Source organism: Scyliorhinus canicula, chromosome 15 (genome assembly GCF_902713615.1).
Source record: "Scyliorhinus canicula chromosome 15, sScyCan1.1, whole genome shotgun sequence".
Lineage (NCBI taxonomy): Eukaryota > Metazoa > Chordata > Chondrichthyes > Carcharhiniformes > Scyliorhinidae > Scyliorhinus > Scyliorhinus canicula.
This window is the reverse complement of record NC_052160.1, coordinates 14,680,061-14,696,514: the sequence shown is the minus strand read 5'-3', so window position 1 is coordinate 14,696,514 and position 16,454 is coordinate 14,680,061. Positions and strand designations below refer to the sequence as shown.

Sequence of the window (16,454 nt, the reverse complement as noted above, 5' to 3'; positions counted from 1 at the left end):
TACCTAGGCCCACTCCCTGTCCACCCCACCCCATAACCCCACCTAACTTTTGGACACTAAGGGGCAATTTAGCATGGCCAATCCACCTATCCTGCACAGCTTTGGACTCTGGAAGAAATTAGGATCACCCGGAGGAAACCCACACAGACACGGAGAGAACGTGCAGACTTCACTCAGTCACCCATGGGACAGAAACGAACCCGGGTCCCTGGTGCTGTGAGGCAGCAGTGCTAACCACTGCGCCTCCGTGCCGCCTTTATGCGAGTTCAAGTTCCATTCTAGAACTTGAGCACTATCTGGGTTGACACTCCAGTGCAGCACAGAGGGACGTCCTGCATCTCCAGGGCAGCACAGAGGGACGTCCTGCATCCCCAGTGCAGCACAGAGGGACGTCCTGCATCTCCAGTGCAGTACACAGGGACGTCCTGCATCTCCAGTGCAGCACAGAGGGACGCCTGCATCTCCAGTGCAGCACAGAGGGACGTCCTGCATCTCCAGTGCAGTACACAGGGACGTCCTGCATCCCCAGTGCAGCATAGAGGGACGTCCTGCATCTCCAGTGTAGCATAGAGGGACGTCCTGCATCTCCAGTGCAGTACACAGGGACGTCCTGCATCCCCAGTGCAGCATAGAGGGACGTCCTGCATCCCCAGTGCAGCATAGAGGGACGTCCTGCATCTCCAGTGTAGCATAGAGGGACGTCCTGCATCTCCAGTGCAGTACACAGGGACGTCCTGCATCCCCAGTGCAGCATAGAGGGACGTCCTGCATCTCCAGTGCAGCACAGAGGGACGTCCTGCATCTCCAGTGCAGCATAGAGGGACGTCCTGCATCTCCAGTGCAGCACAGAGGGACGTCCTGCATCTCCAGTGCAGCACAGAGGGACGTCCTGCATCTCCAGTGCAGCACAGAGGGACGTCCTGCATCTCCAGTGCAGCATAGAGGGACGTCCTGCATCTCCAGTGTAGCATAGAGGGACGTCCTGCATCTCCAGTGTAGTAGAGAGGGACGTCCTGCATCTCCAGTGCAGCATAGAGGGACGTCCTGCATCTCCAGTGTAGTAGAGAGGGACGTCCTGCATCTCCAGTGTAGCATAGAGGGACGTCCTGCATCTCCAGTGCAGCATAGAGGGACGTCCTGCATCTCCAGTGCAGCATAGAGGGACGTCCTGCATCTCCAGTGCAGTACACAGGGACGTCCTGCATCCCCAGTGCAGCACAGAGGGACGTCCTGCATCTCCAGTGCAGTACACAGGGACGTCCTGCATCTCCAGTGCAGCACACAGGGACGTCCTGCATCTCCAGTGCAGTACACAGGGACGTCCTGCATCTCCAGTGCAGCACAGAGGGACGTCCTGCATCCCCAGTGCAGTACACAGGGACGTTCTGCATCTCCAGTGCAGTATAGAGGGACGTCCTGCATCTCCAGTGCAGCACAGAGGGACGTCCTGCATCTCCAGTGCAGTACACAGGGACGTCCTGCATCTCCAGTGTAGTACAGAGGGACGACCTGCACTGATGCGTGTGCTGTCTTTCCGATGAGGCATTAAACAAAGGCCCCAGCTGCCCTCTTCATTGGCTGGCAGTACGTCAAAGAAGTTCTCCCCGGTGTGTTCGCACAGATTTATTCCCCAATCAGCATCACGAAAACAGAGGACCTGGCCATTAAGCTGTGGCTATCTGCGGGATTTTGCGGTGCACAAACCTGGCTGATATGAGGCATGGTGGCACAGTGGTTAGCACTGCTGCCTCACAGCTCCTGGGACTTGGGTTTGATTGTGACTTCGGGTGACTGTATGGAGTTTGCACATTCTCCCCATGTCTGCGTGGTTTTCTTCCGGGTGCCCCAGTTTTTTCCCACAGCCCAAAGATGCGCAGGTTAGTTGGATTGGCCAAGGTATGTTGCCTCCAAGTGTCCGAAGAAGTGCAGGTTAGATGGGGTTACAGGTATAGGGCGGGGGAGTGGGCCTGGATAGAGTGCTCTTTCAGAGGGTCGGTGCAGACTCGATGGGCCGAATGGCCTACCTCTGTGCTGCTGGGATTCTATGATTTCCTACATTACAACAGGAACCATAAGGTACGTAACTGGCCGTAACAGCATGTCCTGAGGAAAGGCGCTATATAAATGCAAGTCTCTCTTCTGAGATTTTGCAGCCAGCATTTTCCCAAGTGTGAAACCTGTTCATCTGCTCTACAAGGTGTCGCAAAAGAAGACAAGAGAGAGTCCGAGATTATTTAAACGTTGACGTACCCCATAAATAATGATGAGGTGTCCTTGCCGATTCAACACCTTGCTGCGTCCTGGAGAATTTAAAATATCCCGCTTGAGGACGAGACCTTCAGGTCGACTTTAACGTGGTCAACTCTGACCCCGCGGGAACCAATCGATTTGTAAGCTACCCGGGTTTAATATTGTCAGCAAGTGGGCACCAGGAGGCTACAGTAGGAAAAGATTCAAAACATTCATAATATCGCGAAATGAAATATGATAATCTCACGCTGGGGGATTAAAAAACCCCTTCGTCAGCCCACGGAGTAAGGCTGAAGTTGCAACCTGTATTCCAGGGAAATAGTTAAATGTGAATGAATATGTGTGTGTTACTTAACTTTAAAAGGGTCTGAATTTCTGTCCAAAGCCAAACCATCAGTGTTATGCAATTTTATTTACTCTGAGGAGGTATTAGTTCTGTGAAAAGTCCATCACCATTAAAATGTTAAGATTGATTTCAAAAGCAGTAACGCAGCCAAGTATTTACTAACCATGCCGTAAGACCATATTTGGTGCAGTCTGGAATAGGTAACGCAAGCCAATTTCAAAGCATGAAACTAGGCCTCTTTGTGATCCTTACATGTCGAACATTTGAATTCAAACACATTTGGCTGTACTGGTACCAGAATGCTGAATCGCCGCACAGCCAAGTGGGACTATGGAATATCTCATACATGAATAGGATGGGAATAGGGGGATACGGACCCAGGAAGTGTAGAAGATCGTTTAGTCGGGCAGCATGGTCGGCATGGGCTTGGAGGGCCGAAGGGCCTGTTCCTGTGCTGTACTTTTCTTTGTTCTTTGTTTGTTCAAAGCACAGAGTTTGGGCCATCGATACATATTAACTTTCTGTTACCTGGGGTTTTGGCATCTTTGCCTGTGTTTTGAGGATAATATTCAGTAATTTAATCTAATTTCTGTGAAAACCTGTGATCGGGGTCATCTAGAGCAAGCAAAACACACACTTTATGTAAACAACGGCATTCCCAACATGATAAACGTGAGCAAACTGCAGGTGCTATCCTAGTTGGCAAATGCCTGCACCACCACCATACCCCGATTGCAGTGTGTACCATCTACAGGAAGCGCTGTGCCAAGGCGCCAAGCGGCATGTCCCAAACCCACAACCTTCTCGCAACACTGTTCCACTTTGTCCCATTTGTAACTCGACAGCACTGCCCCACAGCATCCGTAGTGTCTGCGTGGGTTTCCTCTGGGTGCTCCGGTTTCCTCCCACAGCCAAAAGATGCGCTGGTTAGGTGAATTGGCCATGATCAATTGCCCCTTAGTGTGGCCAGAGATTAGGTGGGATTACGGAGACAGGGCAGGGTAGTGGGCCTAGATTGGGGCTCTTTCAGAGAGCCGGTGCAGACTCAATTGGCCGAATGGCCTACTTCTGTACTGTCGGGTTTCTATGATTCGATGTGGAGATAATGTTTTCTTAGTACTAAGGATCAATTTGGGACAGAGGTGAAGAGAATTTCTTTCTCTCACAGGATTGAGTGTCTTCGGAACTCACTGCTCGAAAGGTGGGTGGAAGCCGAGTCATTGAAGGTTGTTAAGGCAGATCTAGATTGATTCCTGAGATGCAAAAGAGTGAAAGGTTATTGGGGTAGGCTGGAATGGGAAAGTGGAGTTGAGAATACAATCTGATCAACCGGGATCTTACTAACGGTGAAGCAGGCTCGAGGGGCCGAGTGGCCTACTCCTGCTCAACATTCAAAACGATTCAATAGAGAAAACTGGTCCACCAAGGGTGCAGGAGACACAAATTTGATGTTTTACCAACGTGTGTACAGTAATCTGTTTACTCCCAATTTGTATCTTCCCTTGTATGGGTACATCTAACAAATCTATTACAAGGGACAGAGAAGGGAACTCATTTGGATGCAGGGAAGAAATCTCTCTTTAACCCATCAAGCGTATAATTGTGCACTCAGTGTTTGCCTTGCCTTCCATTATAGGAGCTGAAAATGGAGGTAATCAGGGAGGGGGATCCCTGTAAATACAACCATTTGTTCAGACGTGAATCATTTAAAAAGCAGAGAGAAACAAACGATCACCCACCCGGGGGAGGGGGGGGGGGGGGGGGGGGGGGGGGGGGGTCAACAATGCCGACTCTCCATTTAATGAGAGCCAAAATGCTCACTCAGAAAAGAGCAGCCTTTTCTTCAGAAAGCCTGAACCCAAATCATCCTCGAATGCTGGGTTCCTATCTCATCCCTCATATAACATATCTCCAGCAGCAATGATATTCCGAGCACTAGCTGATAACAGCCAGCTAGAGAAGAGAGTTTAATGTTTAGCTCCCATCAAAAACATGCTAAATCTTGAGGCAAGCAATGAAACTCACTCCAGGCACGGGGTCTGATAAGGGTTTTATGCTCTGTTTACATTCTAGTCTCTCAGTAGGGAAGCTTTAATGAACAGCAGCTATGCACATGCCTTATCACCTTGATAGGTGCCAGTGGAGCCTAAGCAACATAAATATTGGTCGGTTAGGAATGCAGGTTATTCAGCCCCATAGTTCCGCCACATAATGAGATCATGGCTGATCCGTATCTTAAACTCTATCTACTTGCCTTCGTTCCAAAACCTTTAATATCCTTCCTTGCCATTAAACCAAGACTGTGCCCTTATTCTCTAGCACGTGCAAAAGGGATCTCGTGGCACTTCTTTTGGGGGTGGGGGGGGGGGGGGCAAGGGAGCTATTCCTGGCATCGTGGCTGACGTCTATCCCACAATCATCACAAAAAATAGATGACCCCGGTCATTGCCGCGTTGCTGTTGGTGGGATCTTGCTGTGCGCCCATTAGCCGCCGTGTTTCTTACATTGTAACAGTGGCAAGCATGCGCCAAACAGCAAATGACACTTGTTGACAATAAGCAATTTTCATTTCATTTCATTTTTCGAATCCCCATTTCTTGTGCAATCGCCGCTGGAGCGAAGTATTTCTTTCGCACAGTCTTACACAATGAAATAAAATATTGGTGTTTTGGTGTTGTATCCGAGCCACTTTTGGGCTCTGGTCTGGAATCGTAATAGGTCAAATACACACACTCCGCTCTGAACCCAAGTTAATGTGCGTGGATTTTTCCTCAGACGCCCCCCCCAGGTGATGATCACATAAGAGTTTCCAAACTCCACTCCCAAAATCTTCTTCCATAAGAATGCTTTCGCTTTGCAGTGTGCATTCCAAAATACAGACCAGGTTTATGCAGTGTCCAAAAAGGTTGGGTGGGGTTGCTGGGTTGCGGGGATGTGGTGGAGGTGTGGCCTTAAGTGGGGTGCTCTTTCCTAAGGCCGGTGTGGACTCGATGGGCCGAATGGCCTCCTTCTGCACTGTAAATTCTATGATTCAATGACTTGTTGACAGGAAAGCACATTGGGACGGTTATAACTGTCGGGGTCAACCCGATTAATCTCCCCGTGGAGTACGAGCTCGTTAATTCTCCGAGAGAAAAGCCAGCCCCACGAGAAAGCCCGTGTCTCAGGATGGTCCCGGCTGGGAAATGTTGTTACTGAGCGCGAGTAGGAAGTAAACTATCTTTGACTCCCCTTTTATCTAACTGCTGGTCTTCTTTTTTGCTTTTGAGAACATTTTTTCACTGGTTGGTGAATCCAGTACCGGGGGCATAGTGTAAAAATTACACCTTTAAGGAGGGAAATTAGGAGCCACTTCTTCACGCAGGAGTTTGGAGCTCTCTGTCACAAAACAACCATTGATGCAAGGTCAAAGGTTAATTTTAAATTTGAGATGGATAGATTTTTATTAACCGAGGATAAGGAGGGATCTGGAACAAAGGCAGATATTCAGGGTTACGCTTCAGGTGTGCTGTCATCTCATTGTAAGGCCCCAAAAGGCTTGATAGGCTGGATGGGACAAATGGCTGCCTCCTGAACCCATGACCAGGAGTTCCCGCCCCCTTGGCCAAAGGGTTCGTTAAGAGTCCGAGAGCGAGACTTCCACCTCTGCCTGGGGAGGTCGATCCGCCACCGAGAGCTGTCGCTCAATCAGATGGATGGCAGCTATCTTGCCCCACCAGTGCCACCAGAAAAAGTGGCCACCGCTAGTACTGCAAGCAGTCCTTCGTGAAGATTATCACTGGAGCCAGATGGATAATTTTGGGATGTGGAGGGGATTGTTGCCAGGGGCCAGAGAGGGAAGTGGGGACTGTATTGTTGCATAGGCCATAGTGGGAGGTGGGGGTAGAACGGAGATGCTCTGTTGAGGGAGGGGGATTGGGGAAGGAGTGGAGAGAGGTGGACGAGGCAGATGTTGCGGGGCCTCACATGTGGCCCATAGAAGATGTAATCCCCCCTTCAAAGCCAGTAGCCTCTGGAGTGAAACCTGGCAGGCTTCAAACTTGGCTTCTTCCTTTACCTGCTGACTAGAAAATTACAGCCTGGCTAGAAGAAGCCCTTCTGTGGCTTGACCCAAGGACGGGTGGTTCACCTGATACCTCCCGCATTCCGAGTAAAATTGCAGTGGAGGTCGAGTGGATAGGCTCCAGGAACAGTGCCCATTGCATCATGTCCCCCCCCCCTCCCCCCACGATAGTGTAAAATTCTACCCAACATCCCTATGACTATGGTCACAATGTGGGAGCTGCCATTTTTTAAAAGAAGGTTGTTTCGTCAGTTTTCATCCTGTCCACTAGATGGGGCAGTGCAATGACCAAAACGGTCACACAAAGCTGTACGAAAACGAATCATATCTTGAGCTCCCCCTATCCTGCACAAGATGGAATGATTGGTGAAAAGTAACAGAGCAAAGCACTAAACTATTTGCAAAGAACTCCGTACACTTTAGTTTCAAAGAAGTGTTTGGCGGTGAAACTTAATTTGAGTATTGCAAACCAATGAAATTGAATGACAAATGAAATATTTTTAACAGTATACATGCAAACACACGCGGACTATGTAGCAACGGTCACACGGAGTGGAGTCTAGTGATGGAGACATGAGGATTTTTTGGTTGGTTACTGCGGACTCCTGGGACATGTTTTTGCATGGTGGTTTGACAAATGTTAAATCTTAGCGGATTTTGATGAGCCCGATTTTGGAGGCCGCACAGGATAAACAAAAGAAGGAACACTTCAGGGAAATGGGTGTAGGATTATATAGTTCTTTCAATGCAAGGGAAAGGATTACAAACTTTCCAGACCATTCTTTATGCGTGTATAACAGGCACGCCTAAATCAATAAAGATTACCTCACTGTTTTGGCAGGAAGCACAGTGGAGAGAGATTGCAGAGCTCTGAGGCGCAGAGGGATCTGGTTGCCCCAGTTGTTGTATTGCAGATACAGCAAGTAATTGGGAAAGCAAGTTAAGAGAATGGTATTGTCTGTCACAAGGGGAATGGAATACAAATGTAGGGAGGTTGCACTCCAGTTGTACAGGGCTTTGGTGAAACCACATTTGGAGTAGTGTGTATAGTATTGATCTCCCTTTAAATTTGTTGGAAGCAGTTCATAGAGAGTCTACTGGTCTAAAAGGTGGAGTGGGTGGGGTGTCCCATAAGAAAGGGTTGGACAGCCTAGGCTTGTATCCGCTGGGGTTTAGAAGAGTAAGAATCTAGAACGAGGGGCCACTATTGGAAACATTGAAGACAGAGATTTTTTTTAAAAATTATAAATTTAGAGTACCCAATTAATTTTTTCCAATTAAGGGGCAATTTAGCGGGGCCAATCCACCCAGCCTGCACATCTTTGGTTTGTGGGGGCGAAACCCACTCCACACGGACAGTGACCTAGAGCCGGGATCGAACCTGTCGTGAGGCAGCAGGGCTAATTCATGAAGACAGAAATGAGGAGAATTTTTTTCTCTCTCACAGGACTGTGAGTCTCTGGATCGCTCCTCCTGAAAAGGCAGTGGAAGCAAAGTCCTTGAATATTTTTAAGGCTGAGCCAGATAGATTCTTGATAAGCAAGGGGTGAAAGGTTATTGGGGGAACGTGGAAATGTGGAGGTGAGAATACAATCAGACCAGCCTTAGTCTTATTGAATAGTGGAGCAGGCTCGAGGGGCTGAGTGGCCTACTCCTGATCCTAGTCTGCATATCTGAAACTTAACATTTTTTTTTAAAGTACCCAATTATATTTTTACCAATTGAGGGGCAATTTAGCGTGGCCGAGCACCTAACCTGCAGATCTTTGGCTTGTGGGGGTGGGACCCGCGCAGACACAGTGAGAACTACACACAGACAGTAACCGGGGCTGGGATCGAACCTGGGTCCTCAGTGCTAACCACTGCACCATCGTGCCGCTCTGTCCGAAACCGAGTAACATTTACCTTTTTCATTACTTGAGGAGAAAGTTTCATCTATAATGATTTATTGACTGAAACATCACCTTCTACCAGTTAGAAGTCAGGTATCGCGTTCATTTCTCTGACAGACACGGTGGCACAGTGGTTAGCACTGCTGCCTCAGTGCCAGGGACCCGGGTTCAATTCCGGCCTCAGGTGACTGGGGAAGTTTGCACGCTCCCCCAGTGTCTGCGTGGGTTTCCTCCGGGTGCTCCGGTTCCCTCCCGCAGTCCAAAGATGTGCAGGTTAGGCAGATTGGCCATGATAAATTGAACTTAGTGTCCAAAGATGAGCAGGTTAGGAGGATTGATGATGCTAAATTGCCCCTTAGCGTCCAAAGATATGCAAGGTCAAGGGATCCTGGGAATAGGGCAGGGAAGTGGACTTGGGTGGAGTGCTATTTCAGAGAGTTGGTGCAGACCCGATGGGCCGAATGGCTTCCTTCTGCACTGTAGGGTTTCTATGATTCTGTGAAACAGCGTCGAGTCACTTTGTCGCTAAATTGTCACAGCCAACAGGAACAAACAACAATTTCTTCCGTAACGTTCCTCTGGACATTGTGGTTTTAATGAATAGAAATGATTCAGGCACCAGCAATTTTTCCCTGTGCCTCAAGAAAATTACCCTAATTGTTATACAACATAATAAAAACTCTGTACAAGTAACACTCAGATCACCCAAACAGTGAGAAGGTCACGGTGGAAAGATATTCATCGCTGGATTAGATTTTTGAAGATGCCTTTTGCATTGACCGGCACAATTTGTTCACAGCCAATAACACTTAAAAAACACATCATGGTAATCATAAATAGTTTTACAAAAAAAAAAGACCTGCATTTATTTAGAGCTTTCTGTGACCGCTAAACATCTTGAAGGGCTTTTCAGACAATGAAGTCCTTTTTTTCAAAAATAAGTTAGTGATGTTGTAATGTGGGAAATTACAGCAAGACACTCTCTCTGACAGCAATGTGGGAATGAACGGTTATAAAAAAGTTTTTGTGATGTTAATTGAGTGATTAATGTTGGCCAAGACGGTGGGGTCTTTCATATCCACCCAAGGAAGCAGATAGGTCAGCTCAGCAGAAAGATGGCAACTCTGACAGTGCTGCACTCCCTCGGTACTGGAGTGCCAGTCACCCTTAGGTTTTGTGATCAAACACTGCCACCCAGGACCATGTGACTGGGGGGAGGTTGAGTGTACTACCAATCGCATCCCACTTATCCGATTACAGACGTTCCACGTCAAGTGGAAAGAGCTGAATGTCCAAATCAGGAAAGGTCAGCCTTTCGGCCGCCAAAGGCTCCTGGTTCCTCCACTGTAACCTACAAGTAAATATTTTTATTTAAATTCTCTTTACAGAGGATGAACCCTTTTGTCTATTAAAAAGCGGATCTCGCGCAAATCGAGGGCAAAATTTTAATCCATTCACTTCCACGGAGTTAAAATCAGGTCCACATGTCTCGGGTTGATACAATGAAACATCAGACGTGTTTGCATTGCAACCTCACCGCTTTTCCCAATCCATCAGCAGTACAGCTGACTGGCTACATCTTGTGTGTTGCTTTAAAAAAAAAAGAGTAATGGAATGTGTCTTGGGAGGAGTATTTTTCACCGAGTTTTCAGATCACCCTTCCACACTGCGTAGTTCATTGAGAAACATTTATCCGCATCTTCTCTCATCCCCAGGTTACGGCAATATCACCATCGGTACAAATTGCCAGGGTATTGCTGGGCTTATCAGTAAGCAGCGTTACTTATGGAAAACAGGCTTGCATTTATAAACATGACCTAAGGACGTCTCAAAGCTCTCCACAGCCAACAAAGAACATTTTGGAGAACAACTATCATAATGTAGGAAACGTAGAACATAGAAATTAGGAGCAATTCAGCCCTTCAAGCCTTCTCCGCCATTCAAGCAGATCATGGCTAATCTCTTATTGGTCTCAAATCCACCTCCCCACCTGTCGCCCATATCCCTTCAGCCCAATTATCACCAGAAATATATCTATCTATCTCCTTCTTGAAACCATTTAATGACTCAGATTCCACCGCACTATGGGGTAGCGAGTTCCACAAATTCACCACCCTCTGCGAGAAGTAGTTCCTCCTCGACTCAGTTCTAAATCTACTGCCTCTCAACCTATATCCATGACCTCTCGTTCTAGATTGCCTCACAAGGGAGAATATTTGGTCTACGTCCACTTTATCAATCCCAGTTAGTATTTTATATACCTCAATTAGATCCCCTCTCATTCTTCTAAACTCCAGCGCGTATAAGTCCCAATTGTTTAATCTCTCCTCATGCGTCAACCCTTTCATCCCCGGAATCAATCTGGTGACCCTCCTTTGAATTGCCTCCAATGCCACCACATTCTTATTCAAATAAAGAGACCAATACTGGACCAGATATGATCTCACCCGTTGCACAGAAAGCTCCCACAAACAGCAATGTAATCATAATCTATTTTGAACTGCTATTGATTGAGTGATAAATATTGGTCAGGAGGCAGACTCCCCTGCACCTCTTCAAAATAGTACAACGGAACATTTTAGTTCCAGGTATTGGGTAGACCAGACCTCACTTTAGTGTCCCATCCCGAAAGATAGGAAGCAATGGCCAGGATTCTCTTTACCCCGCCACTAAAATTTGAAATCGCGATCGGGCGCAGAATCCCGCAGTGGAGCAAAATCAGGATTCATGCTGGACAGCAAACCGGTTGCAAGTCTCCGTGCCCACCCCACCGGCTCTAGCGGGTGTACCGACAGCCCAGCCGGGCTTGCCGCCCCAAACGGGCAGGACCATGCAAATTGCCCATTAGAGCTACTTTGCATATCATTGGCAGACAGGGAGCCCCATTCACAAACCAAGCGGAATGGTCTGCACCCCCACATCCCCTCACTCTCAGCCGTGAGTCCCTGGTGTGAATTGCTAGAAGTATCGAGGAGCCTGGTCCTTGTGGCTTGCAGTCCGAGGGTTGGCAAGGTGGCAAGTACCCTCCCAACAATTATCACCAGCATGCCGAGGTGGGGTTGGGGGTGGGGGTTCATGCTGGGCTAATGGAGTTCAAGTCTGGGGTCTTTCTGGAGATGGGGTGCCTTTGCCTGCTCTCCCTGTCGGCAGCCTTGGAATCCTTTAAGCAGTCAGTATGTAAAAGTTAACATTTTCCCAAAATAAAGTGAAAACGTGCTCATCTGTACCCCAATACCATCTAGACAGTTGCACATAAACTGAAAGTGTTCTTATTTGCACCCCTTTAAACAGTATGTCAGTATATAAGAAATAATGTTTTCTCATAATAAAGTGAAAGTGATCCCATCTGTACGCCTAAACCATTTAATTGGTCCGTCAGAATGCCAGGTTTAACAGTCTGTGAGATGAAGGTGAAAGTTCTGCTTTTAAAGTGGTGGAAACCTTTGAAGTGGTTTGCACGATTTCATTGCCTTTTGAAGTATTCAAGTCACTGTGCATGACTAGGAGTCTGAATGCTTTGAATTGGATTATTTACATTGAAATTCTCATTCCATTGCCTGCTAAAAGCATTGTGATTGACAGCTCGCTGGAACGTCAAAGCGTAGAATCAGATTGTTTATTTTTATAGCTCTGCCGGGATCCATTAACTCAGCTGGCAAGAACAGCATTGGGGGCTGTCCCTTCACTTTCTACGCAGCACTCGAGAATCAAGAGGCAGACTCATCAAAACAGATTGAGGTAAGAGAAACAAAAGAGGAAGTGAACAACAGGAAGCCGTGTTGACAGCGGTGGGACAGGAACGTCCCGCGGCCAGCCAATGGCGGACCACCTCTATCACTGTAAACCACACTGCGGGGGGGGGGGGGGGGGGGGGGGGGGGGGGGGGGGGCAAAATCCCACCCAATAAATAGAACAAGGTTGTTCTTTCTTGATTTACTTTAACGGAAAGGCATTAACGGAAAGGTTCATTATTAAACCTCAAGCTTGACCATTCTTACAGAAAAACTGACAAATGGAAACTCGCAGAGAATGGGGAAACATTGTCAAGTTTATAAGACACAAAATGGTTCTGAGAAGTTAAAGCTGCATTATTCAGTTCGAAGCCCTTGAAGAAAACGTATAAAAGTGGAAAACTTCAGAATCCATACCAGGAAACACCTTGCTCAATGGGGTGCGAAGTGTTTGGGACAATATACGCAGAGATAAACTCCGTGCCTCCGAAGTTAGCCGAAACAAAGCCACTAATATTTTTAAGGCAGGGGTGGGTCGATTCTCATTGGGCAAGGGAGTCAAACATTATCAGGGATAGATGAGGAACGTAGAATTCAGAACACAAACAGATCGGCCATGATCTTATTGAATGGCGGAGCAGGTTCGAGGGGACAAAGGGCCTACTTCTGCGCCTGTTTCACACCTTCGTAAAAACAGTGGCTGCTCATGATATGATTGGAGATTGTGGTGGAAGAGACGGTGTACAAAATGGATGAGCATCCAGAAAGGAATACATTTAGACAGAGCTTGTCATGACCCCAAATCCCACCCAAAATGCCACTATTTTGAAATGTGCTCGTTTGTGCTAATGAAGGAAATGCCACGGGCCGAATGGCTATCTCCCAGACTTGGCTTCCAACCAATCCTCCGAGAACAAGGTTGTCTACCTCACCGCAGATGGGCATACAGCAGCGCTATTATCTCAGCATTTGCTACCCCTACCCTACACAGTATCTCTAATGCAATGGTTTGCCTGAATGCAGGAGAGTGGAGAATGTCAAAGCCAAAGTTAACAGACACCCTCCACTTTACTAAGATAGGGCTAATCCTACCAATCTTTCAACTCTTTCCAAATGTAGAAAGGCACAGTGGTTAGCACTGCTGTCTCACAGCTCCAGGAACCGGGTTCAATTCTGGCCTTGGGTGACTGTGTGGAGTTTGCACTACTTTCTCCCTGTGACTGCTTGGGTTTCCTCCGGGTGCTCCGGTTTCCTCCTGCAGTCAGGTTAGGTAGATCGGCCATGCTAAATTGACCCTTAGTGTGCAAAAGGGTAGACGGGCTTACGGGGAAAGGGGAGGGGTATGGGCCTAGGTAGGATGTTCTTCCCAAGGTTCGGTGCAGACTCTTTTTTTTTAATTTAGAGTACCCAATTATTTTTTTTCCCAATTAAGGGGCAATTTAGCATGGCCAACCCACCTACCCTGCACATCTTTGGGTTGTGGGGCTGAAACCCACGCAAACACAGGGAGAATGTGCAAACTCCACACGGACAGTTCCCCGGGGCCATGATCAAACCCGGGTCTTCAGCGCTGTAGGCAGTAATGCTAACACCTGCTCCACCGTGCTGCCCTGGGTCGGTGCAGACTCAATGGGCTGAATGGCCTCCTTCTGCACTGTAGGGATTCTGTGTTCACGGACTACTGGCAAAGATCCTCTTGAAAAGAACCCTGGGGGTTTATTTCAGATAGGTTTGCCGAGGGCCGATGGGAACAGGATGGGCTGTCTGAGAGATAATGCAGGCTAATCTGAAATGGCAACTCAGGAACATGCCCAGAGGCAACTTTGAAATGTCCAGGGGCCGCATGAGTTAGTGCATACCTGTGTTAGACACCAGTGCCTAATAAGCAGATAATTCACATGTCACACATAACCTCAGATTAGCAGCTGAATGCATACGGCATTTCGTATCAAATTCTCAGTGAATCAGGTGGAAAAGTGAAGATTTCTTGTGTCTTCCAGCAGAGAGAGAATACAGGAGAATGAACTTTATTCAACATGTCTCACACACTTTCCAAAATGAGAGGCAAAGGTAAATCCACCTGTGGCAGTAGAAAGCCAATGAATTTACAGGAAGGGTCAGCAGCATATTGCCACTAAAGGTTTTACCGCAATAAACAACTTGAAGAAAAGTAGTAATACTATCCCTTACTTTGTTTGCAAGTCTGCGTTCAAGGCTGCAGCATTGCCCCATTCCTTTGAAAGGCTGTAATTTTGCCCAAGATCAAAGCTAGCAGACAACAGTGAGCCACAGTCCTGTAGTTTAACAATGTGAAACCTCGCAGGGTTGAGAAGTGCTGGGAAAGCAAAACCCACAACAGTATTTTGGACCATGGTGTTGAGTCCGAGCGAGCTTGGGAGCTCGGCTGCCGGAGTGAAAAGGGGTTAGGAAGAGATGCAGAAATCTGGCTGCCATACAGGAGGGAGTGTTAGCATCAAATTACACACCACTCTTACCTGCTCGCCCCTAACACATATCTCCCCACTGAAAACATTCCAGCACTCCAGGCAAAGATAAACCTGACACTAATTGCTTCTGAGCCGTGAAAGATTAGAGAATGCAATGAGAGTAAATGAGCAATTTCCCTTAATGTTACCATCTTTGCGTCCACATTTCGCACACAAACATTTGCCAGTAATCAGACCAAAGTCTTTTACTTGCTGATATTCACTTATAACATACGAAGTAGAAAAAGAATTAGTTTTAAAAGCTCACTGTTAGACGTACAGGGCTCCACATTGTAATACAGACCTTCAAAATCAGACAGGATTCCCTCCAAGTGGTCATTGACAGAGAGCTCCGACATCCTGTACGTTATCCACAGCAGAAGGGGTGTCAGAAAAGGTCGAAGCAAAGTTTAACAAACTGGATGGCTAAGAGCTAATCTAAAGTTTGCGAATAGCTGATTGAACAGGCCGTTCGTTCCCTTGTCCTCCCAGAGGTTCCCTCTCTTTCTCTGCCTCTGGAAAGAGAGCCTGTACTCCACATATGCCAAATGCTTTCAGCTGCATGCAAGGCACAGCTCCCAGTTTAAAAAAAACATGCAAAGCAAATGGTCCGGCCCTCCCTACACAGATGGGTTGTAGCCCAGCCCAATTAGCAGATTGGCTGGATCATATTCATGCCTCAGCTGCCACCTATCGGAAAGGTTTTCCCGACGGAGGGAGGGGAGAGGGGGATGTTTGAGCTCCAACTTTAAAGCACATGACCCAACTGAGACTTCAGAGGTTGAACACAGAACGTACAGTTGGGAGAAACACAGATCAGAAAGAAACCGGACTGCCATTTTTGAAAACACACACAAGTTTTTCCACCCACGGTAACAGGAGTACAGGAGGGCAGCACGGTGGCGCAGTGGTTGGCACACCTGCCTCACGGCGCCGAGGTCCCAGGTTCGATCCCGGCTCTGGGTCACTGTCCGTGTGGAGTTTGCACATTCTCCCCGTGTTTGCGTGGGTTTCGCCCCCACAACCCAAAAGAAAGGGCAGCAGGGTAGCATGGTGGTTAGCATAAATGCTTCACAGCTCCAGGGTCCCAGGTTCGATTCCCGGCTGGGTCACTGTCTGTGTGGAGTCTGCACGTCCTCACCCTGTGTGCGTGGGTTTCCTCCGGGTGCTCCGGTTTCCTCCCACAGTCCAAAGATGTGCGGGTTAGGTGGATTGGCCATCTAATAAAAGTAAGGTTAAGGGGGGGGTTGTTGGGTTATGGGTATAGGGTGGATACGTGGGTTTGAGTAGGGTAATCATGGCTCGGCACAACATTGAGGGCCGAAGGGCCTGTTCTGTGCTGTACTGTTCTATGTTCTATGTTCTATGTGCAGGGTAGGTGGAATGGCCAAGCTAAATTGCCCCTTAATTGGAAAAAAAGAATCGGGTATTCCAAATTTAAAAAAAAACAGGAGTACAGAAGGAAGAAAAGCTACTTTTTAAATAATCCAAATAATATTAATAATGATGTCTCAAATATATTGAAAATCATATTTTAAAAGTACATACTTTCTTGTGGGGGTGGAGAGCAGAGAAAAACAAGACAGGCTAAAATCTATCACACAAGGACCAGACTCTCACATTCTAGCTTCAGTAAGCTTGAGGTCACCAACAAATGTAGCTGCCTGTGCCCTAACCCGTGCCAACT

General features: G+C 47.6%; 1 protein-coding gene across 1 annotated transcript in view; it reads right to left on the bottom strand.

The window, feature by feature from the left end:
* The window catches only part of LOC119978086 (neuronal-specific septin-3-like), a 400,144-nt gene extending 384,840 nt beyond the window's left edge, over positions 1–15,304 (bottom strand). Inside the window, exon 1 of the mRNA XM_038819476.1 lies at positions 15,072–15,304. Within this exon, the coding sequence (XP_038675404.1) occupies positions 15,072–15,126 (55 nt within the window). The 5' untranslated portion in view covers positions 15,127–15,304. The remainder of the gene's footprint in view (positions 1–15,071) is intronic.
* Between the last annotated feature and the right edge of the window lie 1,150 nt (positions 15,305–16,454).